The sequence below is a fragment of the Haliotis rufescens genome, unplaced genomic scaffold, assembly GCF_023055435.1.
Source record: "Haliotis rufescens isolate VD_foot unplaced genomic scaffold, xgHalRufe1.0.p SCAF_26, whole genome shotgun sequence".
In the NCBI taxonomy this organism is placed as follows: Eukaryota; Metazoa; Mollusca; class Gastropoda; order Lepetellida; family Haliotidae; genus Haliotis; species Haliotis rufescens.
This window is the reverse complement of record NW_025963957.1, coordinates 8,816,212-8,838,325: the sequence shown is the minus strand read 5'-3', so window position 1 is coordinate 8,838,325 and position 22,114 is coordinate 8,816,212. Positions and strand designations below refer to the sequence as shown.

Below are 22,114 nucleotides of genomic sequence, written 5' to 3'. Positions count from 1 at the left end.
GGCATTGTCCTCCAGTATGACATGATCCTCCAGTATGACATGATCCTATAGTGTGACATGATCCTATAGTATGACATGATCTTCCAGTATGACATGATCCTATAGTGTGACATGACCCTCCAGTATGACATGATCCTATAGTGTGACATGATCCTCCAGTGTGACATGATCCTATAGTGTGACATGATCCTCCAGTGTGACATGGTCCTCCAGTATGACATGATCCTCCAGTATGACATGATCCTATAGTGTGACATGATCCTCCAGTATGACATGATCCTCCAGTATGACATGATCCTATAGTGTGACATGATCCTCCAGTATGACATGATCCTATAGTATGACATGATCCTCCAGTATAACATGATCCTATAGTGTGACATGATCCTCCAGTATAACATGATCCTATAGTGTGACATGATCCTCCAGTGTGACATGATCCTATAGTGTGACATGATCCTATAGTGTGACATGGTCTTCCAGTATGACATGATCCTCCAGTATGACATGATCCTATAGTGTGACATGATCCTATAGTGTGACATAATCCTCCAGTATAACATGATCCTATAGTGTGACATGATCCTCCAGTGTGACATGATCCTATAGTGTGACATGATCCTATAGTGTGACATGGTCTTCCAGTATGACATGATCCTCCAGTATGACATGATCCTATAGTGTGACATGATCCTATAGTGTGACATGGTCCTCCAGTATGACATGATCTTATAGTGTGACATGATCCTCCAGTATGACATGATCCTCCAGTGTGGCATTGTCCTCCAGTATGACATGATCCTCCAGTATGACATGATCCTATAGTGTGACATGATCCTCCAGTATGACATGATCCTATAGTGTGACATGATCCTCCAGTATGACATGATCCTATAGTATGACATGATCCTCCAGTATAACATGATCCTATAGTGTGACATGATCCTCCAGTATGACATGATCCTATAGTGTGACATGATCCTCCAGTTTGACATGATCCTATAGTGTGACATGGTCTTCCAGTATGACATGATCCTCCAGTATGACATGATCCTATAGTGTGACATGATCCTATAGTGTGACATGGTCCTCCAGTATGACATGATCCTATAGTGTGACATGATCCTCCAGTATGACATGATCCTCCAGTGTGGCATTGTCCTCCAGTATGACATGATCCTCCAGTATGACATGATCCTATAGTGTGACATGATCCTATAGTATGACATGATCTTCCAGTATGACATGATCCTATAGTGTGACATGATCCTCCAGTATGACATGATCCTATAGTGTGACATGATCCTCCAGTGTGACATGATCCTATAGTGTGACATGATCCTATAGTGTGACATGGTCCTCCAGTATGACATGATCCTATAGTGTGACATGATCCTATAGTGTGACATGATCCTATAGTGTGACATGGTCCTCCAGTATGACATGATCCTATAGTGTGACATGATCCTCCAGTATGACATGATCCTCCAGTGTGGCATTGTCCTCCAGTATGACATGATCCTATAGTGTGACATGATCCTCCAGTATGACATGATCCTATAGTGTGACATGATCCTCCAGTATGACATGATCCTATAGTATGACATGATCCTCCAGTATAACATGATCCTATAGTGTGACATGATCCTCCAGTATGACATGATCCTATAGTGTGACATGATCCTCCAGTTTGACATGATCCTATAGTGTGACATGGTCTTCCAGTATGACATGATCCTCCAGTATGACATGATCCTATAGTGTGACATGATCCTATAGTGTGACATGGTCCTCCAGTATGACATGATCCTATAGTGTGACATGATCCTCCAGTATGACATGATCCTCCAGTGTGGCATTGTCCTCCAGTATGACATGATCCTCCAGTATGACATGATCCTATAGTGTGACATGATCCTATAGTATGACATGATCTTATAGTGTGACATGATCCTCCAGTATGACATGATCCTATAGTGTGACATGATCCTCCAGTGTGACATGATCCTATAGTGTGACATGATCCTATAGTGTGACATGGTCCTCCAGTATGACATGATCCTCCAGTGTGGCATTGTCCTCCAGTATGACATGATCCTCCAGTATGACATGATCCTATAGTGTGACATGATCCTATAGTATGACATGATCTTCCAGTATGACATGATCCTATAGTGTGACATGACCCTCCAGTATGACATGATCCTATAGTGTGACATGATCCTCCAGTGTGACATGATCCTATAGTGTGACATGATCCTCCAGTGTGACATGGTCCTCCAGTATGACATGATCCTCCAGTATGACATGATCCTATAGTGTGACATGATCCTCCAGTATGACATGATCCTCCAGTATGACATGATCCTATAGTGTGACATGATCCTCCAGTATGACATGATCCTATAGTATGACATGATCCTCCAGTATAACATGATCCTATAGTGTGACATGATCCTCCAGTATAACATGATCCTATAGTGTGACATGATCCTCCAGTGTGACATGATCCTATAGTGTGACATGATCCTATAGTGTGACATGGTCTTCCAGTATGACATGATCCTCCAGTATGACATGATCCTATAGTGTGACATGATCCTATAGTGTGACATAATCCTCCAGTATAACATGATCCTATGGTGTGACATGATCCTCCAGTGTGACATGATCCTATAGTGTGACATGATCCTATAGTGTGACATGGTCTTCCAGTATGACATGATCCTCCAGTATGACATGATCCTATAGTGTGACATGATCCTATAGTGTGACATGGTCCTCCAGTATGACATGATCCTATAGTGTGACATGATCCTCCAGTATGACATGATCCTCCAGTGTGGCATTGTCCTCCAGTATGACATGATCCTCCAGTATGACATGATCCTATAGTGTGACATGATCCTCCAGTATGACATGATCCTATAGTGTGACATGATCCTCCAGTATGACATGATCCTATAGTATGACATGATCCTCCAGTATAACATGATCCTATAGTGTGACATGATCCTCCAGTATGACATGATCCTATAGTGTGACATGATCCTCCAGTTTGACATGATCCTATAGTGTGACATGGTCTTCCAGTATGACATGATCCTCCAGTATGACATGATCCTATAGTGTGACATGATCCTATAGTGTGACATGGTCCTCCAGTATGACATGATCCTATAGTGTGACATGATCCTCCAGTATGACATGATCCTCCAGTGTGGCATTGTCCTCCAGTATGACATGATCCTCCAGTATGACATGATCCTATAGTGTGACATGATCCTATAGTATGACATGATCTTCCAGTATGACATGATCCTATAGTGTGACATGATCCTCCAGTATGACATGATCCTATAGTGTGACATGATCCTCCAGTGTGACATGATCCTATAGTGTGACATGATCCTATAGTGTGACATGGTCCTCCAGTATGACATGATCCTCCAGTGTGGCATTGTCCTCCAGTATGACATGATCCTCCAGTATGACATGATCCTATAGTGTGAGGTGAGGTGAAATTGAGTTTAACGTCGCGTCCAAGATTATTGCACTTATATAGCGACGTGCATGCACGTGTATGTGTGTGTGTGGCTGCTTGTACTAGTCCGGACTGATGCCGATTTATAGTGCTAGCTCACTGAGATACCATGCCGCAGTTTAACATGAATACCCCACTCAGACACAGTATACTGACTCCGAGCCGACCAGTCCTTGTTTTAGCCCCTTAATGCCGAGCGCCAGACAGGGTAACAACAAGTACAATCTTTTAACGTCTTTTTGTATGACGCGGCCCGGGATCGAACCCTGGACCTTCTGCTCTCCGGGCGGACGCTCTACCACAAGACCACGGAGGCGGTCTCCTATAGTGTGACATGGTCCTGTAGTTTGACATGATCCTATAGTGTGACATGGTCTTATAGTGTGACATGGTCCTCCAGTGTGGCATGGTCCTATAGTGTGACATGGTCCTGTAGTTTGACATGATCCTATAGTGTGACATGGTCCTCCAGTGTGACATGGTCCTCCAGTGTGGCATGGTCTTATAGTGTGACATGGTCCTGTAGTTTGACATGATCCTATAGTGTGACATGGTCCTCCAGTGTGACATGGTCCTCCAGTGTGGCATGGTCCTACAGTGTGAGATGGTCCTTTAGTGTGACATGGTCCTCTAGTATGGTGTGACATGGTTCTCTGGTGTGATTATCAATATTTAAGTAGAATTTCGTGATTAATAAATGTTGTCCCTCCTGTTGCAATCAATATGACGGAAGAACGTCTGCCCACATTTAGAGATTGATTATCAGAACTAACGAAACAACCTTACGAAGCTAGGCGAAATACAAATGTGGGCCCACTTGTTTCGATCACCATAGATGACGGGAAAAATGTGAGCCCACATTTAAGAAAATGGTTATCAGCACTAAACCAATCTTAGAAGATGTACGGATGGAAACATAAATATATAATGCATTCAAACATTTAATTAAGAATACATTTTACCTCAGGGATAAGCTGGGCATTTAATAGCTGGGCCAACAACGTACAGCGTGGGTGACGCCATTTCTCGCAAATACGAAAACAACAGAGATAGCTCCCGTTTGAAATTAGAGTGACCTCCCTTTCCCAACATGAACCACTGATAATGCGGTTTCGCAGTGTGACATGTTCCTATAGTGACATGTTCCTATGGTGTGACATGGTCCTATAGTGTGACATGGTCCTCCAGTGTGACCTGGTTCTGTAGTGTGACGGTCCTCCATTGATTATGATTGCCAAGGTTGTTCAGGATGACTCTGCTACAATACAGTTTGGTATTTTGTATGAGTTAGATTCCATGAAAGTACAATTTGTCCTTTTATGATTAATGTTAATCAGGACAATATTTCCTTCTTTGAGAGGCATTTAGAAGTTGGAGTACGAAGTAATAAGTTTTTCATCCATATATGTTCTCATTACTTACGACAATATTTGTCATTACTTCAGGTTTGGAACATTGAGTTGACTTGAAGAGACCAATGAAAATTAATTGCTTTCAAGTATTTCTTAACATGTCTCACTTTGTCATCAGTTATGATACTGATATATGATGCTGCATATATTTTGTACAATTTCTTTTGAAACATTAAAAGAGCAGAATGTGAGAGACAAATTGCTAATTATGATGCACAGATAAATGTTGTATTAATAAGAGGTTAGTGTGCACTGATTAAATTATGATAGACAGTCGACTTTACGTAATGGCATGCATATCGATTTCTTTCCCACCTGGAAAGGTTGGTTGATTTAACTGGTGAATATCATCCAAAACTGGCATTTGATGTTTCACAGTTAAGGCAAATTATGACACAAGTGTTATTCATCAATATTTTGAGAACACAAGAGTATTTGTCTATGCAAACAAGTGAATAAATAATTATTCATATTTGAAAACTGATTGGTGTAAGAATCTGTTACAAATCACTTTCAGACCAGGATGGTATTTGGACATGTAACTGTATTGGAAACATGCATATTTTCTCAACACTTCTGTTTTGAATTCAACAAAAGGAAAACGAAGTAAATTTGTCATCGTTGCATGTAAAACACAGACATTAATTATTCCAAGTTGTTAACACTGATTTTGTTAATCATTAGGACATTCTTGAACATTTACAGGACTTATTTGTTTCTTGTTTGATAGCTCAGTAGCAGTGTGGGGAATGTTTGCTTGATTGGTGTACTATAATAATCCATTTGATATCCAGAGAAAACAAAATAATCAACAAGTCTCTCAGTTCTTCACAAATTATCCGGACCACTGACTTCAGGATCTTTCACTATCAAATTGTCTCTCCATGTCACCCTAACAAATACTTGTGGTATTTTAACTGGAGAGGTATTTGCATGAGCAAGTTTTGCTTGTTTACCGATCCAGATTTCTTTGGAAATAAAAACATGCTAAACCCACTTACTTCATGATGGTCATAATGTCTGAAACAATAGATGGGCAGCTACATGGAGATTTACAGTTGCAGACATTGTCACTTGACCGTCATGGTAACAGATGATGTCACAATAGCCCACAAAGCATTGTGATGTAATTTCATTGAAGCAATATCTCCTAGCAAGGTGATATCGTTTGATCTCACCAAAGCCATTTTGATACATGATGATAACAGTGTGTTGAGTACTAAACTCAAAAGTTATTATTTATTTATGAGTGAGTATGATTTTACGCTGCTTTTAGCAATATTCCAGCAATATCATCCCGGAGGACACCAGAAATGGGCTTCACACATTGTACCCATGTCAGGAATCGAACCCGGGCCTTCAGCATGACGAGCGAACGCTCTGACCACTAGGCTACCCGACCACCTTATTATTTATGATAAACCGTTGCTGTTGCCTGTGATCATGTACAACCTGGTTACAACTGAGTCAGAAAAAAATCAAAAGTCATTTCATTGAGACAGTTTGTATTAGTGCTCCATTCATTATCTCCTGTGGAATGTTTGGCTCAGTCAACACAACATGAGCAGGCAACTGTGCCGGGTCAACAGAGAATCTTGATGGAGAACTTGACAGGTTTGTGCTGGCATGTACACAGGTTTACCCCCACTGTGCCCACTTTTGAATTTGGATCTTATAACAACAAAGGATTAAGGGATTAGGCCGTATCACCATCAGGGTTGCAGTGCCCACTTTGCCACAGTGCATGTATAGACCCATGAATATACTAGTATATTGAAATAAGCATACAAAAAAATGTAAATAATGATTTATTATTGGCAAAATAAAAACATATTGTACAACAATCCAAAAACAATTAAGTGTACAAAATCATTCTACATGTACAATTATGTGTACAAAATCATTCTACATATACATGTTATTTCCTTAATTTCATGATATGCACAGAATCAGCAAACTGTTGAATGGTCTTGGTGCCATTCTGCAGGTCGTGCTTCTCTATCCGCAGTCTGTCATCAAGTTGTCTGTACTTTCGCTTTCTTGGACGAATTTTCCAACCAGACTCTAGCTGATGGATGGTCGACTCGCTGTACGCTTGTTCGGCTTTGAAAAATGATAAAATCTTGAAAATATTTGGATGAGGCGCACCCAATACCTTCGCAATCTTGCTGTGCCACCCCTCCACGTGATTTGTCGTTCCAGGTCCAACTGTGTTGTGGTGGTTCCACATATGGCGACCCTGGTTACCTTCTACCCAGTAGTCGGTGACGTAATCTGCAAACTTCAGGACTCGGTCATCCTCCAGAGGGGCGTCTTCAAGGGCACTCAGACACACATCTTCAATATGCTGGACTGGAACAAGTGGAAGGGAAACAGCTCGCCTCACGAAACGATAAACATTCCGATCTCTTGAATATGTAGTCTGGAGACCCAACTTCTGCACATTTCGCCAAATACACTGTCCAAAGAGGAAATAACAGCCCTTCAGTTCGGAAGTTGGGAACACAGTTCTTAGGGCATTCTGGGTGGATGATTCAAAGTCTGTGAATATTGTTTCAGGCATCAGTAGCAGGACAGTCATCTCGGTCGTCTTCTCGCCCAGTACAGTGAAGAAGCTTGTGTTTGTTTGTTGTTTTTTGTCTGGTAATAGGGCGTACACAAGGGGGAACATCTTGTCTTCAACAAATGCATGTATGGTGTAGATCTGACTGAAGAGTTGTGGACACATGTCAAATGTCCCATCGCAGAAGATGGTCTGGGCCTGAGAGAGATGTCGTATAGTTTCAATCAAATCAATTATGGCAGTAAATTTCATATAATTATAAAGTAGTGAACAAATTTCACAAGAATGAACACTTGTTACTTACTTACTTACTTTGGAGATGTAACGTGCGCGTTCCGACTGAACACTTGTGAGAACAATTCACTTATCACCGCAGTGCCCACTGTACAGGTGAGAACATTTCACTTATCACCGCAGTGCCCACTGTACAGGTGAGAACAATTCACTTATCACCGCAGTGCCCACTGTACAGGCGAGAACAATTCACTTATCACCGCAGTGCCCACTGTACAGGTGAGAACAATTCACTTATCACCGCAGTGCCCACTGTACAGGCGAGAACAATTCACTTATGACCGCAGTGCCCACTGTACAGGTGAGAACAATTCACTTATCACCGCAGTGCCCACTGTACAGGTGAGAACAATTCACTTATCACCGCAGTGCCCACTGTACAGGTGAGAACAATTCACTTATGACCGCAGTGCCCACTGTACAGATGAGAACAATTCACTTATCACCGCAGTGCCCACTGTACAGGTGAGAACAATTCACTTATCACCGCAGTGCCCACTGTACAGGTGAGAACAATTCACTTATGACCGCAGTGCCCACTGTACAGGCGAGAACAATTCACTTATCACCGCAGTGCCCACTGTACAGGCGAGAACAATTCACTTATGACCGCAGTGCCCACTGTACAGGCGAGAACATTTCACTTATGACCGCAGTGCCCACTGTACAGGCGAGAACAATTCACTTATGACCGCAGTGCCCACTGTACAGGCGAGAACAATTCACTTATCACCGCAGTGCCCACTGTACAGGTGAGAACAATTCACTTATGACCGCAGTGCCCACTGTACAGGTGAGAACAATTCACTTATGACCGCAGTGCCCACTGTACAGGTGAGAACAATTCACTTATGACCGCAGTGCCCACTGTACAGGCGAGAACAATTCACTTATCACCGCAGTGCCCACTGTACAGGTGAGAACAATTCACTTATCACCGCAGTGCCCACTGTACAGGTGAGAACAATTCACTTATCACCGCAGTGCCCACTGTACAGGTGAGAACAATTCACTTATCACCGCAGTGCCCACTGTACAGGTGAGAACAATTCACTTATCACCGCAGTGCCCACTGTACAGGTGAGAACAATTCACTTATGACCGCAGTGCCCACTGTACAGGTGAGTATTGTATTCTGTCTAGGCGCCTCAAGACAGTATTTGATGCTGAATGAAAAGCCTCACAACCATAGTCAATTTTTGATCTGATAAGAGATTTGTAGAGGTCCAGCTGAGTGTCCCTCGATGTGCCCCAAGATGTGCCCGTAATACGTTCAGGTCTTTTTGACATCTGTTTTCTACATATTCTATATGTTTGTGCCAAGTGAGGTGTTGATCAAGGATCACCCAAAGAAATGTTGCAGATTTTTTGAATTTTTTATAGGGGTATCATAGCATCTTTCCCCCGGCATTTGAATAGAACTCCAACAGTTTTTACACTTGAAAGGATGAATCCCCATTTATTGCACCATTGATCTACTCCGTCCAGGGCTGACTGGAGTTTTTTTCTGATTTGTGAAATATCTCTGTGCTTTACCCATATTGCTCCGTCATCAGCGAATTTAGAAGTTTGGGTAGGAGAGTTGACATGGTCAAAAAGATCATTGATCATGATATTAAACAGGGTTGGGCTTATAATGCTGCCTTGTGGGCGTGCCATTCTCCAGTGCCATAGGATCAGATCAATTGTTCCCTATTTTAACTGTCTATGAAGTTTGCCATGTTCCCTTCTACTCCATTTTGTGCTAGTTTTGAGAGGAGTCCGTCATGCCATATACCATGTTGAAGGCTTTGCTGAAGTCTAGAAATACTGCGGCTAGGTATTGTCTGTTTAATTGAGCTTTTTTTTATTTCATTTTCCAGTCTTAGAATATGATCTAGACACGAGTGTCCCTTCCTGAAGCCACTTTGGTCAGGTTTTATGTGGTTGCCAGTTTCAAGGTGATGCATGAGCCTTTTCGTAACCATGGCTTCCATGGCTTTGCACATGTTTGAGGTGAGTGAGATCGGTTAATAAGAGTTTGGTAGGGCTTCGTCTTTCCCTTGCTTTAGCAGCGGGATAACTGCAGCATGTTTTCCATGCTTTTGGGACTTCTCCTTTGGACCATATCGTGTTATACAACTCAGTGAGTAAGCCTTTGGTTTGATCAGGTAGGTTTTTCAATATCTCGTAGCTTGTTGTGTCAAGACCAGGTGCTGTGCCTTTTCTATGTTGTATCGCATCATCAAACTCTGTCACAGTAAATGGTATATTGTATACCAGATGCTTGCTTTGCGGCCGTTTTGAGATCTTAAGCATAAGCATATTTTCCTGTTTGAATTCTTCGCTGCAATTTGTGTTGCTGCTGACAGATGAGAAGTGCTCAGCTAGAATGTTGGCCTTTTCTTTGACTGTATGGGCGTTGGCTAACTTGGGAAGTTTTGTGGGTTTACGCTTACCCCTGATTGCGTGTATTTTGCTCCAGACTGTTTTAGCATTTGTTTTCTCATTAAGGGATTTGCAGAAGGTCTGCCATGACTCTTTTTTAGAATCGTCTATGTGTTGTCTTACTTTTGTCCTGGCCGCTCAGACTTGGGCGAAGGCTGATTTATCCCTTTTTGAACTATTTAGGGCTTTCTTTCTCACTCTCCTAGATTTTGCTATTTCCCTTGTTCCACCATGGTACCGGAGTTTTGCCAGTTTTGTGACAGAGATATGTGAGGATTATGTTACTGTAAGCAGTATGAGGAGTATTTGCAGCAATAGATATGTGAGGATTATGTTACTGTAAGCAGTATGAGGAGTATTTGCAGCAATAGAGATATGAGGATTATGTTACTGTAAGCAGTATGAGGAGTATTTGCAGCAATAGAGATGTGAAGTATATGTTACTGTAAGCAATATGAGGAGTATTTGCAGCAATAGAGATGTCAGGTACATGTTACTGTAAGCAGTACGAGGAGTATTTGCAGCAATAGAGATGTCAGGTACATGTTACTGTAAGCAGTATGAGGAGTATTTGCAGCAATAGAGATATGAGGATTATGTTACTGTAAGCAGTATGAGGAGTATTTGCAGCAATAGAGATGTGAGGATTATGTTACTGTAAGCAGTATGAGGAGTATATGCAGCAATAGAGATGAATTCTAAAATGCATTAGCAGTTATAAGCTTTATGATATAAACAAGTTATCCAGAAAGAGTACAAATACATAAAATTCATAAAAGCAATATGAGGAGTATTTGCAGCAATAGAGATGTCAGGTACATGTTACTGTAAGCAGTACGAGGAGTATTTGCAGCAATAGAGATATGAGGATTATGTTACTGTAAGCAGTATGAGGAGTATTTGCAGCAATAGAGATGTGAAGTATATGTTACTGTAAGCAATATGAGGAGTATTTGCAGCAATAGAGATGTCAGGTACATGTTACTGTAAGCAGTACGAGGAGTATTTGCAGCAATAGAGATGTGAGGTATGTGTTACTGTAAGCAGTACGAGGAGTATTTGCAGCAATAGAGATGTCAGGTACATGTTACTGTAAGCAGTACGAGGAGTATTTGCAGCAATAGAGATATGAGGATTATGTTACTGTAAGCAGTATGAGGAGTATTTGCAGCAATAGAGATGTGAAGTATATGTTACTGTAAGCAATATGAGGAGTATTTGCAGCAATAGAGATGTCAGGTACATGTTACTGTAAGCAGTACGAGGAGTATTTGCAGCAATAGAGATGTCAGGTACATGTTACTGTAAGCAGTACGAGGAGTATTTGCAGCAATAGAGATGTCAGGTACATGTTACTGTAAGCAGTACGAGGAGTATTTGCAGCAATAGAGATATGAGGATTATGTTACTGTAAGCAGTACGAGGAGTATTTGCAGCAATAGAGATGTCAGGTACATGTTACTGTAAGCAGTACGAGGAGTATTTGCAGCAATAGAGATGTGAGGATTATGTTACTGTAAGCAGTAAGAGTATATGCAGCAATATAGATGTGAGGTATATGTTAATGTAAGCAGTATGAGGAGTATTTGCAGCAATAGAGATGTGAGGATTATGTTACTGTAAGCAGTACGAGGAGTATATGCAGCAATAGAGATGAATTCTAAAATGCATTAGCAGTTATAAGCTTTATGATATAAACAAGTTATCCAGAAAGAGTACAAATACATAAAATTCATAAAACCAAAATACAATTAATTTAAACAAATCACAAGATTATCAACTTCAGGCAGTGAGTCTACTCACAATGTGGATGTGTTTACAGATAAAGCACTTAAGAAAATCAAAACATGACTGAACATTGTTATGAATACACACATTTTAACATTTTAACCATTTGCACATAACTAGTTATTAGTAAACATTAAGGGAACATTATTTCAATGGTTTGAAAATAAAGTGGTAACTACTTTAGCACCAGCAAAAAAAATCCTCAGACCTCCCAAGAATTAGATGTATGACTGAACATTAGGCAAAATCCTTTATACCTAATGCTACAAAGTTATGGACTAATCTGTCTGAAGAAATTAAATCAATTGGCTCCTGTTCAAATTTTTGGAATGCATTATCATGCACTTACAAACATTTCTTTAAAACAAATTTTAGAACCATATTCTGTCAAATTATCCACTGCTGCCTCCGACTGGGTGCAGTGACCTAAACAGACATAAATTCGGCCAAGCTGTCCTTGTGGTCACTACTATGAAGACCCGCAACACTTTTTTTCTTTGTCGCAATTATGATCAAATTAGATGCAATTTATTATGTTATATAAAAAGATATAGTATAAATACAGTACTCTACCGATGCGAAGGACTATCATCTGAAGTAAATCAACAAATTCTTTTACCTGTCCATATACTTTCATAACAAATTCTGGTAGATTTAAACTTAATAAATACTCTAAGCACACACATAAACTATATTAGTATACTGAGAGGCAATGAAAACGCAATCCAATTTTCAAACGTGAATTTTATTAACATCAGAAAATTTCAAAGCTTGTATTAAGTATATTAGCAAAGACTGATCACGATAGAGAAATTCTGCATAAAGCAGTGTCCAATATCTCAGGGCGGAATCTGCTGTCGTCTCACACGCCTCCCAAGTTCGCCCCACAGGTGCTCAATTGGGTTCATGTCTGGTGACCTTGAGGGCCACTGCATGACCTCCACGTTGTGTCTCTGAAGAAAATTATGTGTCAGGATGGCAGTATGGGGCCTAGCATTGTCATGCTGAAACACTAGCCGGTTTCCACCATGCTGTCTTAAGAGAGGAAGAAGAACTGGCTGTAGAACAGTATCTACGTAATGTCGTGCCGTCAAGTTACCTTGCACAATAACAAGCTGTGATTTAAACACAGCATTTATGGCTCCCCAAACCATTACTCCTCCACCACCAAAGCGATCTCGTTCAATAACACAAGGTCGCACATAGCGTTCACCTTGACGTCGGTACACATGGAGCCGTCAATCTGGGAAAGAGACGTTAAAGCGAGACTCATCAGAGAAAACAACATTCCTCCAACCGACGTTGCCCAGAAAACCACCTGCTGCAGCCCATCGCTGTCGTTGAAGTCTGTGATTATGCCTTAAGATCTGACCTTGCTACGGTCGACGTGACCGTATCCCTGCTGCAGCAAGACGTCGACGCACAGTTTGACTGCTGATGGATCTTCCTCTGCTTCCGATAGTGTTGTTAGCAGTCTGTACAGCTGTCTGAAATCGACGTCAGAGGTGTTGCATGACAATATAGCGATCCTGAAGTCCTGTTGTCACCCGTTGAATGCCTGGGCGTGGCCGATCCTCCGCCCTGCCTGTATGGTAGTGCCTTCTGAGACGACTGACAGTTGATGGATGGACATTAAAGTGTTGTGCAACATCAGTCTGTGGAGTGCCAGCTTGCAGCATTCCAATGGCCTGGTGTCGCTGATCTTGGGTTAACCATGGCATGGTGCATATGGATTTATAGGGGAGCAATGTGTACTGTTTGCATGCAATTCAAAATTCATGTCGTGCAAGTGCATTTCAGACTGCAAGCTGAAGATATGTTTTGGCGTTTTGTTCAGGATGGTGTGCACCCAACCAAACATGTCTGTACACACGATGACAGAAGACAATTATCACGCTAAGTAACATTCCTCAATAACTAATCACTTTGTTTTCTCCTCTGTTACTATTCTATGATAAAAAATGCTGATTGCGTTTTCATTGCCTCTCAGTATATCTTGTAATTAATATTATGTATTATCCCATCATTATATCAAAACCGACACTGTTGATTACTGACAACCAAGGTGTATTTTGTGTAATTATTGTCACATGATTTTCTACTGTTACTTGATTATATATAGTGCAGCGTATTAAAATTTTCAGTCGAAATATAAATATGTTTAATCCTTTTTAACTTAACATGGATTAATTAAACATTAACGTCTCTGAACGTCTTCACTGAATGGTCAGTGGTCTGAACATTGACATGAATATGTACATTTTACCATTTTAAACATTATAGCCTGACATGCATAAATACCATGATGAAATAGATCTCGTTTTATTTGACTGGTCCTGGGCGCGCCAAATCATGTGCCAATGAACTGTGACTGAGCCCTTACTCGTCCTGGAAACGCAAAGAGGAGTTTCCTCTAAAATATCAAATCTGACGCTCCCGGGGCGACACCCACTCACCAACACGTTTTGTCCACTGACTCACCCGAATCACTCACCCACAAGAGGCAGTACCCACACTGCCATTTGTCTAGCCACTATACATAGCATCAAACCTACTATTTATTTTATCAGAAATATATGTCTCTGTTTTTTTAAACATACTTTTATGTTGTATTGGTGCAGAGACCTTCCACCGGGATGTGGGTGACGGGTGACAAGGTTTCACTCGTGTGCATGTTAAATATAGAGGTGAAATAAACCCGAGTTTTAGTGGGTGGTGCTCGTGTGCGGGGACAAAGATATATCATACTTTTAATACACTACTCGTGTCTTGATTCTACTCCGATTCCATTGTCAACGATGTCCTCCGTAGCGCACACTATCATAGACCTCCTCGTGTGATCGGCCACCTCTCACTGCAGGAGCCTTCTGGCTGTGGCTCGCTGTCACAAGCCGAGCAACAGGTGCGCTAAAAATAGACTGCTGAGGCCGAGACGAATCTCAACAACAGCACTGGCTCAGGTGCTTGATACATGAATACTACTACATTGCGTACATTAGTTAACCAGGTTAGAGCAGTCTGAACAGTTTATACTGAATCCACATATAAGGCCAAATGCTGGATCATAAACGTACACGTGATGTTACGACACGGTTATTGGACATCTGACGAAAACACGCACAAAACAGCAGGTATTGGAGTAGACCAAAAAGCCCACATTAGCGTGGTCTTTAAAACCAAATCGTTTGAGTCTCTTTGAACAAGACGAGAATATTGACTTGCTGTGCGAGAAATAACCACGGTTATTGTTTACTTCTGTACTGTAGCTTGATTAAATTAACTGATACGTTGTTTTGTTTTTTGTTATGTTTTTGTTTCATTTTATTTTGTTTTATTTTAAGACGTGAAGTTCCCGGTTAGAACAGGTCTTCAGCAACTCATGCTTGCCATAACAGGCCACTGTGCTTCTTGTAAGAGGCGACTAACGGGATCGGGGGGTCAGGCTCGCTGACATCGTTGATACATGTCATCGTTTGTATGTTTATTAGTTTGTTTGTAGTTTAACGCCGCACTCGGCCATATTCCAGCTATCTGACGGCGGTCTGTATATAATTGAGTCTGGGCCGTTAGTCGCCTCTTACGACAAGCATAGTTGCTATATCATCGTCTCCAAATTGCGTTTATTAGTGAGTGAGTGTGTTAAAATTTAACGTCCCATCGGTATTATTTCATTGAGTGCGGTGTTCGTAGTTCACAGCAAGCGCAACAACCAATAACGTCTGCACTATTTACACATTTACGAAAGCGTTTATATCACATAAGGTACTGATATAAATATTTTACGCTTACAAATCCGAGATTTAATGTGTAGTGTTATTGCTTTTTCTTTATTCAAGAGCATGTGACAGAAGTGTTGGCGCACCCTCGTGGGTATATTGACGAGGCCTTCCAGGTTCCATATGGCGGGAAAGAGCACCAGCTGGAAAGAGGTCGTCTGTGTGTTAGTACAGAAATGTATTACTCAGGTTTTACGCCACGAAAACAAACAGCTGCCCATGTCAATGGATATGCTGGATGCTCTGAAAAAAATATTTGTCTGCAGGGATATGATTCAGGCGTTTGATCAGCAGCTCAAAAGTGGTGTCCAGACCAGCAACCAAGTAAATAGCCTTGCTCCAAGTCTGTACTGAATTATGAATCCATGGATGTTTAGTAATTGTATCAATATAATAGATAACAGGCAAGTCTAGATAAACGGAAGGACGGCTGTATTTTATGGGGGACACCTTGCTATTATTATTTACAGGGTCAGAATTATGGTTTAATAATAACTAATAACTGTTTCCCTGGAGGCGTGCAAGTCTACAAGGCTAACAGTTCTCCCACTCTCCCGCTCAATCGCGGTCTGCTGGCGATAACATACACCCTGGCGCGGGAAACTGCTTCAGCCATAATCGGGCCGCGCAGTCGTCTGTGAGAAACCTGTGCATGGTATGGGACGGATTCTGTGTCTTATACCAGAGACCATATAGCGTCGTCGGTATATGGTCTCTGCTTATACAGATACCCTGGCTGTACGTGGTGTAATGACAAAAAATCACAGGTTACTCCATGGTTACACGACAGGTCACTAATATTCGCATTTCTTTCTGACTATGCACGCATACCTTCTGACTTTTATGTGTTTGAATAAGCTAAAGCTGCAGTCAACTTCAGTGTATGAATGACCAGATCGTTTTTTACAAGTATCTAATAGCTGTTGGCAGGGCTACGGTAAAACAATTCCCAATCGGTCATGTTGTAATTGTGTCCTCAGAGACCATATAATACAATTTTTTATTATGGTCTGGTGTCATACTTTAAAGTGTACACTGTTTATTTCATGCTGGTTGGCTGAATGGGTAGTCACCTGGTCTAATATTTGACAAAATTAACACGATGTGGACTTTTTTTTGTGTGAAATCGATCGAGCTTACTTTTGCAGGAACTACTTTCTGGGAGTTCCCAGAACTATCGGTGTTTATAATCAACTCCTTTTTCTATTTTCTTTTTTTAATCCCTGCATTTATCAGCATCATGATTAATTTAATATTTTTGCCAGGTCTCGTTACATTTTATCCGACTTAAAAATAATTAAATGTTTCGGTTCTGTTTGTTGTCGTCTGCTACATGAAACAAAATGGATTGTCCTTACGGTGATTTTGATATGGAAGGGCTATCCATGAATACTCGTAATTCAAGTGAAGAAAATGAAATCAGTGAGGTGAACGAAATTGATTTATTTAGCGATATTGGCTTGATGCCTTGTTTTCGGAAATGACTAAGGAATCTAGCACAAAGACAATTGCGACTGAAAGTAATGTTATACCCTGTCAGATCTGGCCGCTGACATAGATCAACGCGACTGCTCCTGATCAAACCCAAACTAAACCCGATTCAGTATTGATTGTATCGGAGGAAAACCTCCAAGATTTGGAGGAACCAAGACACAGCAAATCTACAATGAAAAACACTAAATGGGCTCTGAAACTGTCCAATGGTGAGCCAAATAAAATTAATCGAGCTTTTAAATAAACAAGACATTAAAAGGTAAGGAAAGAAACTTTAATATATGAAAATAATTGCCTACCTGTTTTTCAGACTTGTCATCGAAGACGAGAAAAATATCCGTTGACAAGATTACTATTCCAGTTTCTGAGTTGGTCGACCTTCTCCGTGCATTCTAGGCATCGGCGTATTTTCAATAACTGTTCCATAATTTCACTTTAAACAACAGTAAATAAATGTCATCCTCATGCTCACGTTCGACTCGAAATGCACCTCTTTACAAACTTCTGTGACGTCATATATAAATACGCACTTGAAGGTTGACCTTACCTCAGTGCATCGAGTCCTGTTTGTATTTTCATTTACTCTCCTGTTACCTTTTTCAAAGATTAGATTAAACCCAAATATTATCTGTCAAATTTTTAATAGAATAAAATTATATTGATGTTGACATATTTTCAGCTTATGTTGTATATATTCAACGAACTATTCTTTTTTTGCGTAACTGAGTATGTGTTGGGGAAAGTATGTGACCGAGAGCTGGCAAATACCGACCATGTAACATTGTTGCAATGTTCTTCGGCGAATCAAGAGAATTTCAAAGTAAGCAACCATTAACTCGACTCTCGAGACTCTTGTTGTTTTACGCCGCACTCAGCAATATTACAGCTATATGACGGCGGTCTGTAAATAATCGAGTCTGGACAAGACAATCCAGTGATTGATGTCATGAGCATAGATCTCCGCAATTGGGATATAATGACATGCATCAACCAGCCGATCCCGTTAGTCGCCTCTTACGATAAGCATAGTCGCCTTAAACCCCGGATCTTGACAGGTCTCTTGTGTATGTGACAATAATACTTTGTTCATTATGACAACTATGTTTGGAGGGTTGAGAAATATCTTAAATTAAATTAAAGGCACCCGGCCAACGGGCGTATGTAAATACAAAATCATCTAAAAACATGATTAAGATTGAAAGTTAAATCACAGAGTTCTGTAAAACAGTAAGCATACATGAAAAGGGAAATAAACGTATTCAGTTACAGACCCATGGACTGACTAGTCAAGTTGTTTTACATGCCATACAATTGACATAATGGGGCTATTGTAGTGGCAATACATTCTTGGGTTTGTGCTCAGAGACGGTGTTACGGAATTGGCGTATTCACGAAATTACATTAAAAAAACAAACTCCACTTAGTCCTTTGTAGTTTGTTCCTTGACATTCATGAACGTGCTAATAGATATTTGGTTATGCTGTCCAAACGCGGGGGAACTGAGAGAGAAATCAAATATAATTTTATTACGCAGAGGATTCCAGAGAAACTGGATTGGCATACAAGCCGAATTCTTTGAATGCCACTCCAGAAGACACAATACAATTATCAATAATGACATGGTGATTTGGGTATGTAGTACAGAAATATGGTCTCTTGAGTCTTATCAACATTTAGGCGTTTAATTGAAATGAACAGAATATATATACATCAGGAGTCTAATCATTGTCACCCATCACTCATTCGTCACCACTCGCCGCTTTCCGTAACCTGCAAGAAGACTCGTCCCCTATCGATGAATGTTATGTGCGAAAATACGACAAACCAATCAGAATGCGCGTATGATTTCAAGTTCTTCGTAAAAGAATCCCTCAGAAATATATTTTTTTAAATTTTACATATGTCTTGCATCTAAAAATATACCCCAGACACAGTAAGATGTGTAAGTCTATTCGGCTTGTCCCGGAAAAACACGAGTTGGTCACGAATGCCCTCGCTGGTCAGAAGCCCAGTTTGTTGGGTCGCTGGCGCTAATTGGCTTCTTGTGATCACCGCAGGCTAATTAAAATGGCGCCGGCGAGACGACTGAAAGTTGGGGTGTTGTTACTCTTTCCCTTTGTTAAAGCTTCTGAATAATTGTTGTTTTAGTCAGACTGCTTCCCCAAATTTACTACTAAGCTACTCCTGAGTAAGATATTTTAAATTATTCGGCGCAATTTCAAGGTGTAGTTGTATTAAAAAGAGACAGTATGTCGACGGTTCTGTGTGTAGTCATGCATGAAGTAATTTCCGAATGTGACGTCACATGCCTGATTCTTTTCTCAAAGCAATAGAGCTCCGTACAGTGAAGCCGACAAAGCAGGCGTTGCGCAGAGTAAACTGGCTTCATTCTTGTTTTTTCAAAAGAGGGAAACTGGAGTTACAAAATACTAATTGCCCGCTTAATTACATTAGGAGCCAGTGTTATCAAAGCCGAGGTCACAATATAAATATGCCTCGTTCCACTAATGTGTTTTTCCTCTTTGGATGTGTCTACACATTTAGATAAATGTCGTGACAAAACCTTTTCCATATCCAATAGATATCTCTGCAGAAAGCAGAGTCGATTGTACGATTCCAACTACACCATGAGCATGTGTTTATGAATGGAGATGAAATAGTAGTGATACCAGGTGTTCAAATGTTAACCTGAACAACACGGAAACCTATGGTACAAGGAAAAATAGGGAATTGCATCGGACATCATTTTTGTCACTGATGCGTCAAATATGTCCTCCGCATGTCTACCACAAAACATTTTGAAGCCTTGACTGAAGCCTTGAATGTTGTAACCTCGACCAAACAACCTCTCAGGATAGTATATCGCTTTGGAAATCTTGGTAGAAAGAGCATGCTCGACTGTATCTCAAAAGTTGTGAAATGTAAACACCAAAGGCTTGAGGTGCTGGAATATTGCTCGGGGCGTCATGAAGTGTTCAACTTTCATTGAGAAAATATCCTGAAACGTGACAAACCAAAGACGTATATACGTATATACGTCTTTGGACAAACCATTTCCACGTGCTTATTTATTCTCCACGTACTGATGTATAAAGCTATATTGCCAAGCACCTCGTTGTCGCAGTTGTCGTAGTATATGTATATGCTTATGCAAAACAATAGGGATAGCGCACTTGCATAGCCCTGTCTTTTAGAATAAGTGCACTTGTTCACAGACAAGAGAAAAGTCCGGTCATGTGATGCGCCTACACCCGCAGTGTGGTAACTGGGGCAGAAACGGAATAAAGCGAACAGAGCCGAGTAAGCTCGGGGGTTTGTCGGCCACCGTTTACAAACAAAATTTAAGAATGTCCCCTTCCACAACTTTAGTGACGTGTTATCTGTAAAATAACAGTTCATTTTGAAGTATGAACATACCACATTCGTTCTTCAAATACCACGAGTGGGCCAACTGGTATAGTCATTATGTTGTCCTGGGGCCTGTTCCACAAGGCAGTCTTAGATGGTCGTAACTCCCATACTTTAACACCGACTTATGTTAATCGCAGCGCTAAGATCGCTTTGTACATGTGCAACGGGACCCACATCGGTTCAGTGTTAATGGTTTTAATTGGATACTGTTCACTTGGATTGGTACTGGATTTAATAACCACAGCATCACGCGATAGAGATCGGGAATTTGTTTTAAACTTCAAGCAAGTTTTGTTCCTTGTGAAATCGTGTGGCATGTAGATAAAGAAATATAAAAGATTTTTTTGCATTTTCATAAGTAAAAATATCAATAAAATCTTAATACGCCAAAGAGTCAATTTCTTGTTGTAAAGAGTTTCTATTTATAAGTATAAGTTTCTATATTCCCCTTGTTAATAATTTGCATTTTTAACATTTATATTTATTTAAGGTTAGCAACACTGCTTCAACACCCCTCTGTTTGGATTGCTATCCAGGGTCTCAAGCCAGATCAGACAGCCGTAGCAACACTGCTTCAACATCCCTCTGTTTTGGATTGCTATCCAGGGTCTCAAGCCAGATCAGACAGTGGTAGCAACACTGCTTCAACATCCCTCTGTTTTGGATTGCTATCCAGGGTCTCAAGCCAGATCAGACAGTGGTAGCAACACTGCTTCAACATCCCTCTGTTTTGGATTGCTATCCAGGGTCTCAAGCCAGATCAGACAGTGGTAGCAACACAGCACGCCATGAGCATGATGAAATCAAGCGATGTCAGACAGCTCCGACTGCAGAAGCTGTGTGCCGTAAGAGGCGATTAAGGGGATCGCGAGGGCAGGCTTGGGGAGTCGGTCCATGTCATTGGATCCCAATTGCGTAGATCGATGCTCATGATGTCAATCTCTGAATTGTGTGGACCAGATTATTTTACAGACCACCGTCTCGAATATTGCTGAGTGCGGCGTTAAACAACAAACAAACAATTACTACCAAACATGACGTCAAAGTTGTTGTTTTTTACTAGTAGCCATATGGCTTCAAGTACTTTTTTCCAGGTAGACACTTGTAAAATCAACAAGACAAGGCAAAATTTTAGGTAGCCAAAAACATTTTAAATTATCTTTTATCAAATAACTATTATAATATGTATACAAGTCATAGCACTAGGCTTGAAATTGTACATTAGTGGAAACTGCACTTGATTTTTATCCCCCGCCGCGCGAAAGCGCGAAGCGGGGGATATAGTATTCACGACCGTCCGTACGTACGTCCGTACGTCCGTCCGTACGTCCCACCTGTTTGTTGCCGCGATATCTCAAGAACTAAACACTGGATTGTCTTCATATTTGGAACTATGGTGTATATA

The 22,114-nt window shown here is 40.8% G+C and overlaps 1 protein-coding gene across 1 annotated transcript; it reads right to left on the bottom strand.

The window, feature by feature from the left end:
- Nucleotides 1–6,874: 6,874 nt before the first annotated feature.
- Nucleotides 6,875–7,771, bottom strand: LOC124137365. The gene has a single exon (XM_046503639.2). It carries the CDS (start codon nt 7,769–7,771, stop codon nt 6,875–6,877), a length of 897 nt encoding a protein of 298 aa, XP_046359595.2.
- Between the last annotated feature and the right edge of the window lie 14,343 nt (nt 7,772–22,114).

Bases quoted from the DNA above. Each gene is read 5' to 3' on its own strand.
- LOC124137365 (XM_046503639.2), bottom strand. From the start codon at position 7,771: ATGAAATTTACTGCCATAATTGATTTGATTGAAACTATACGACATCTC.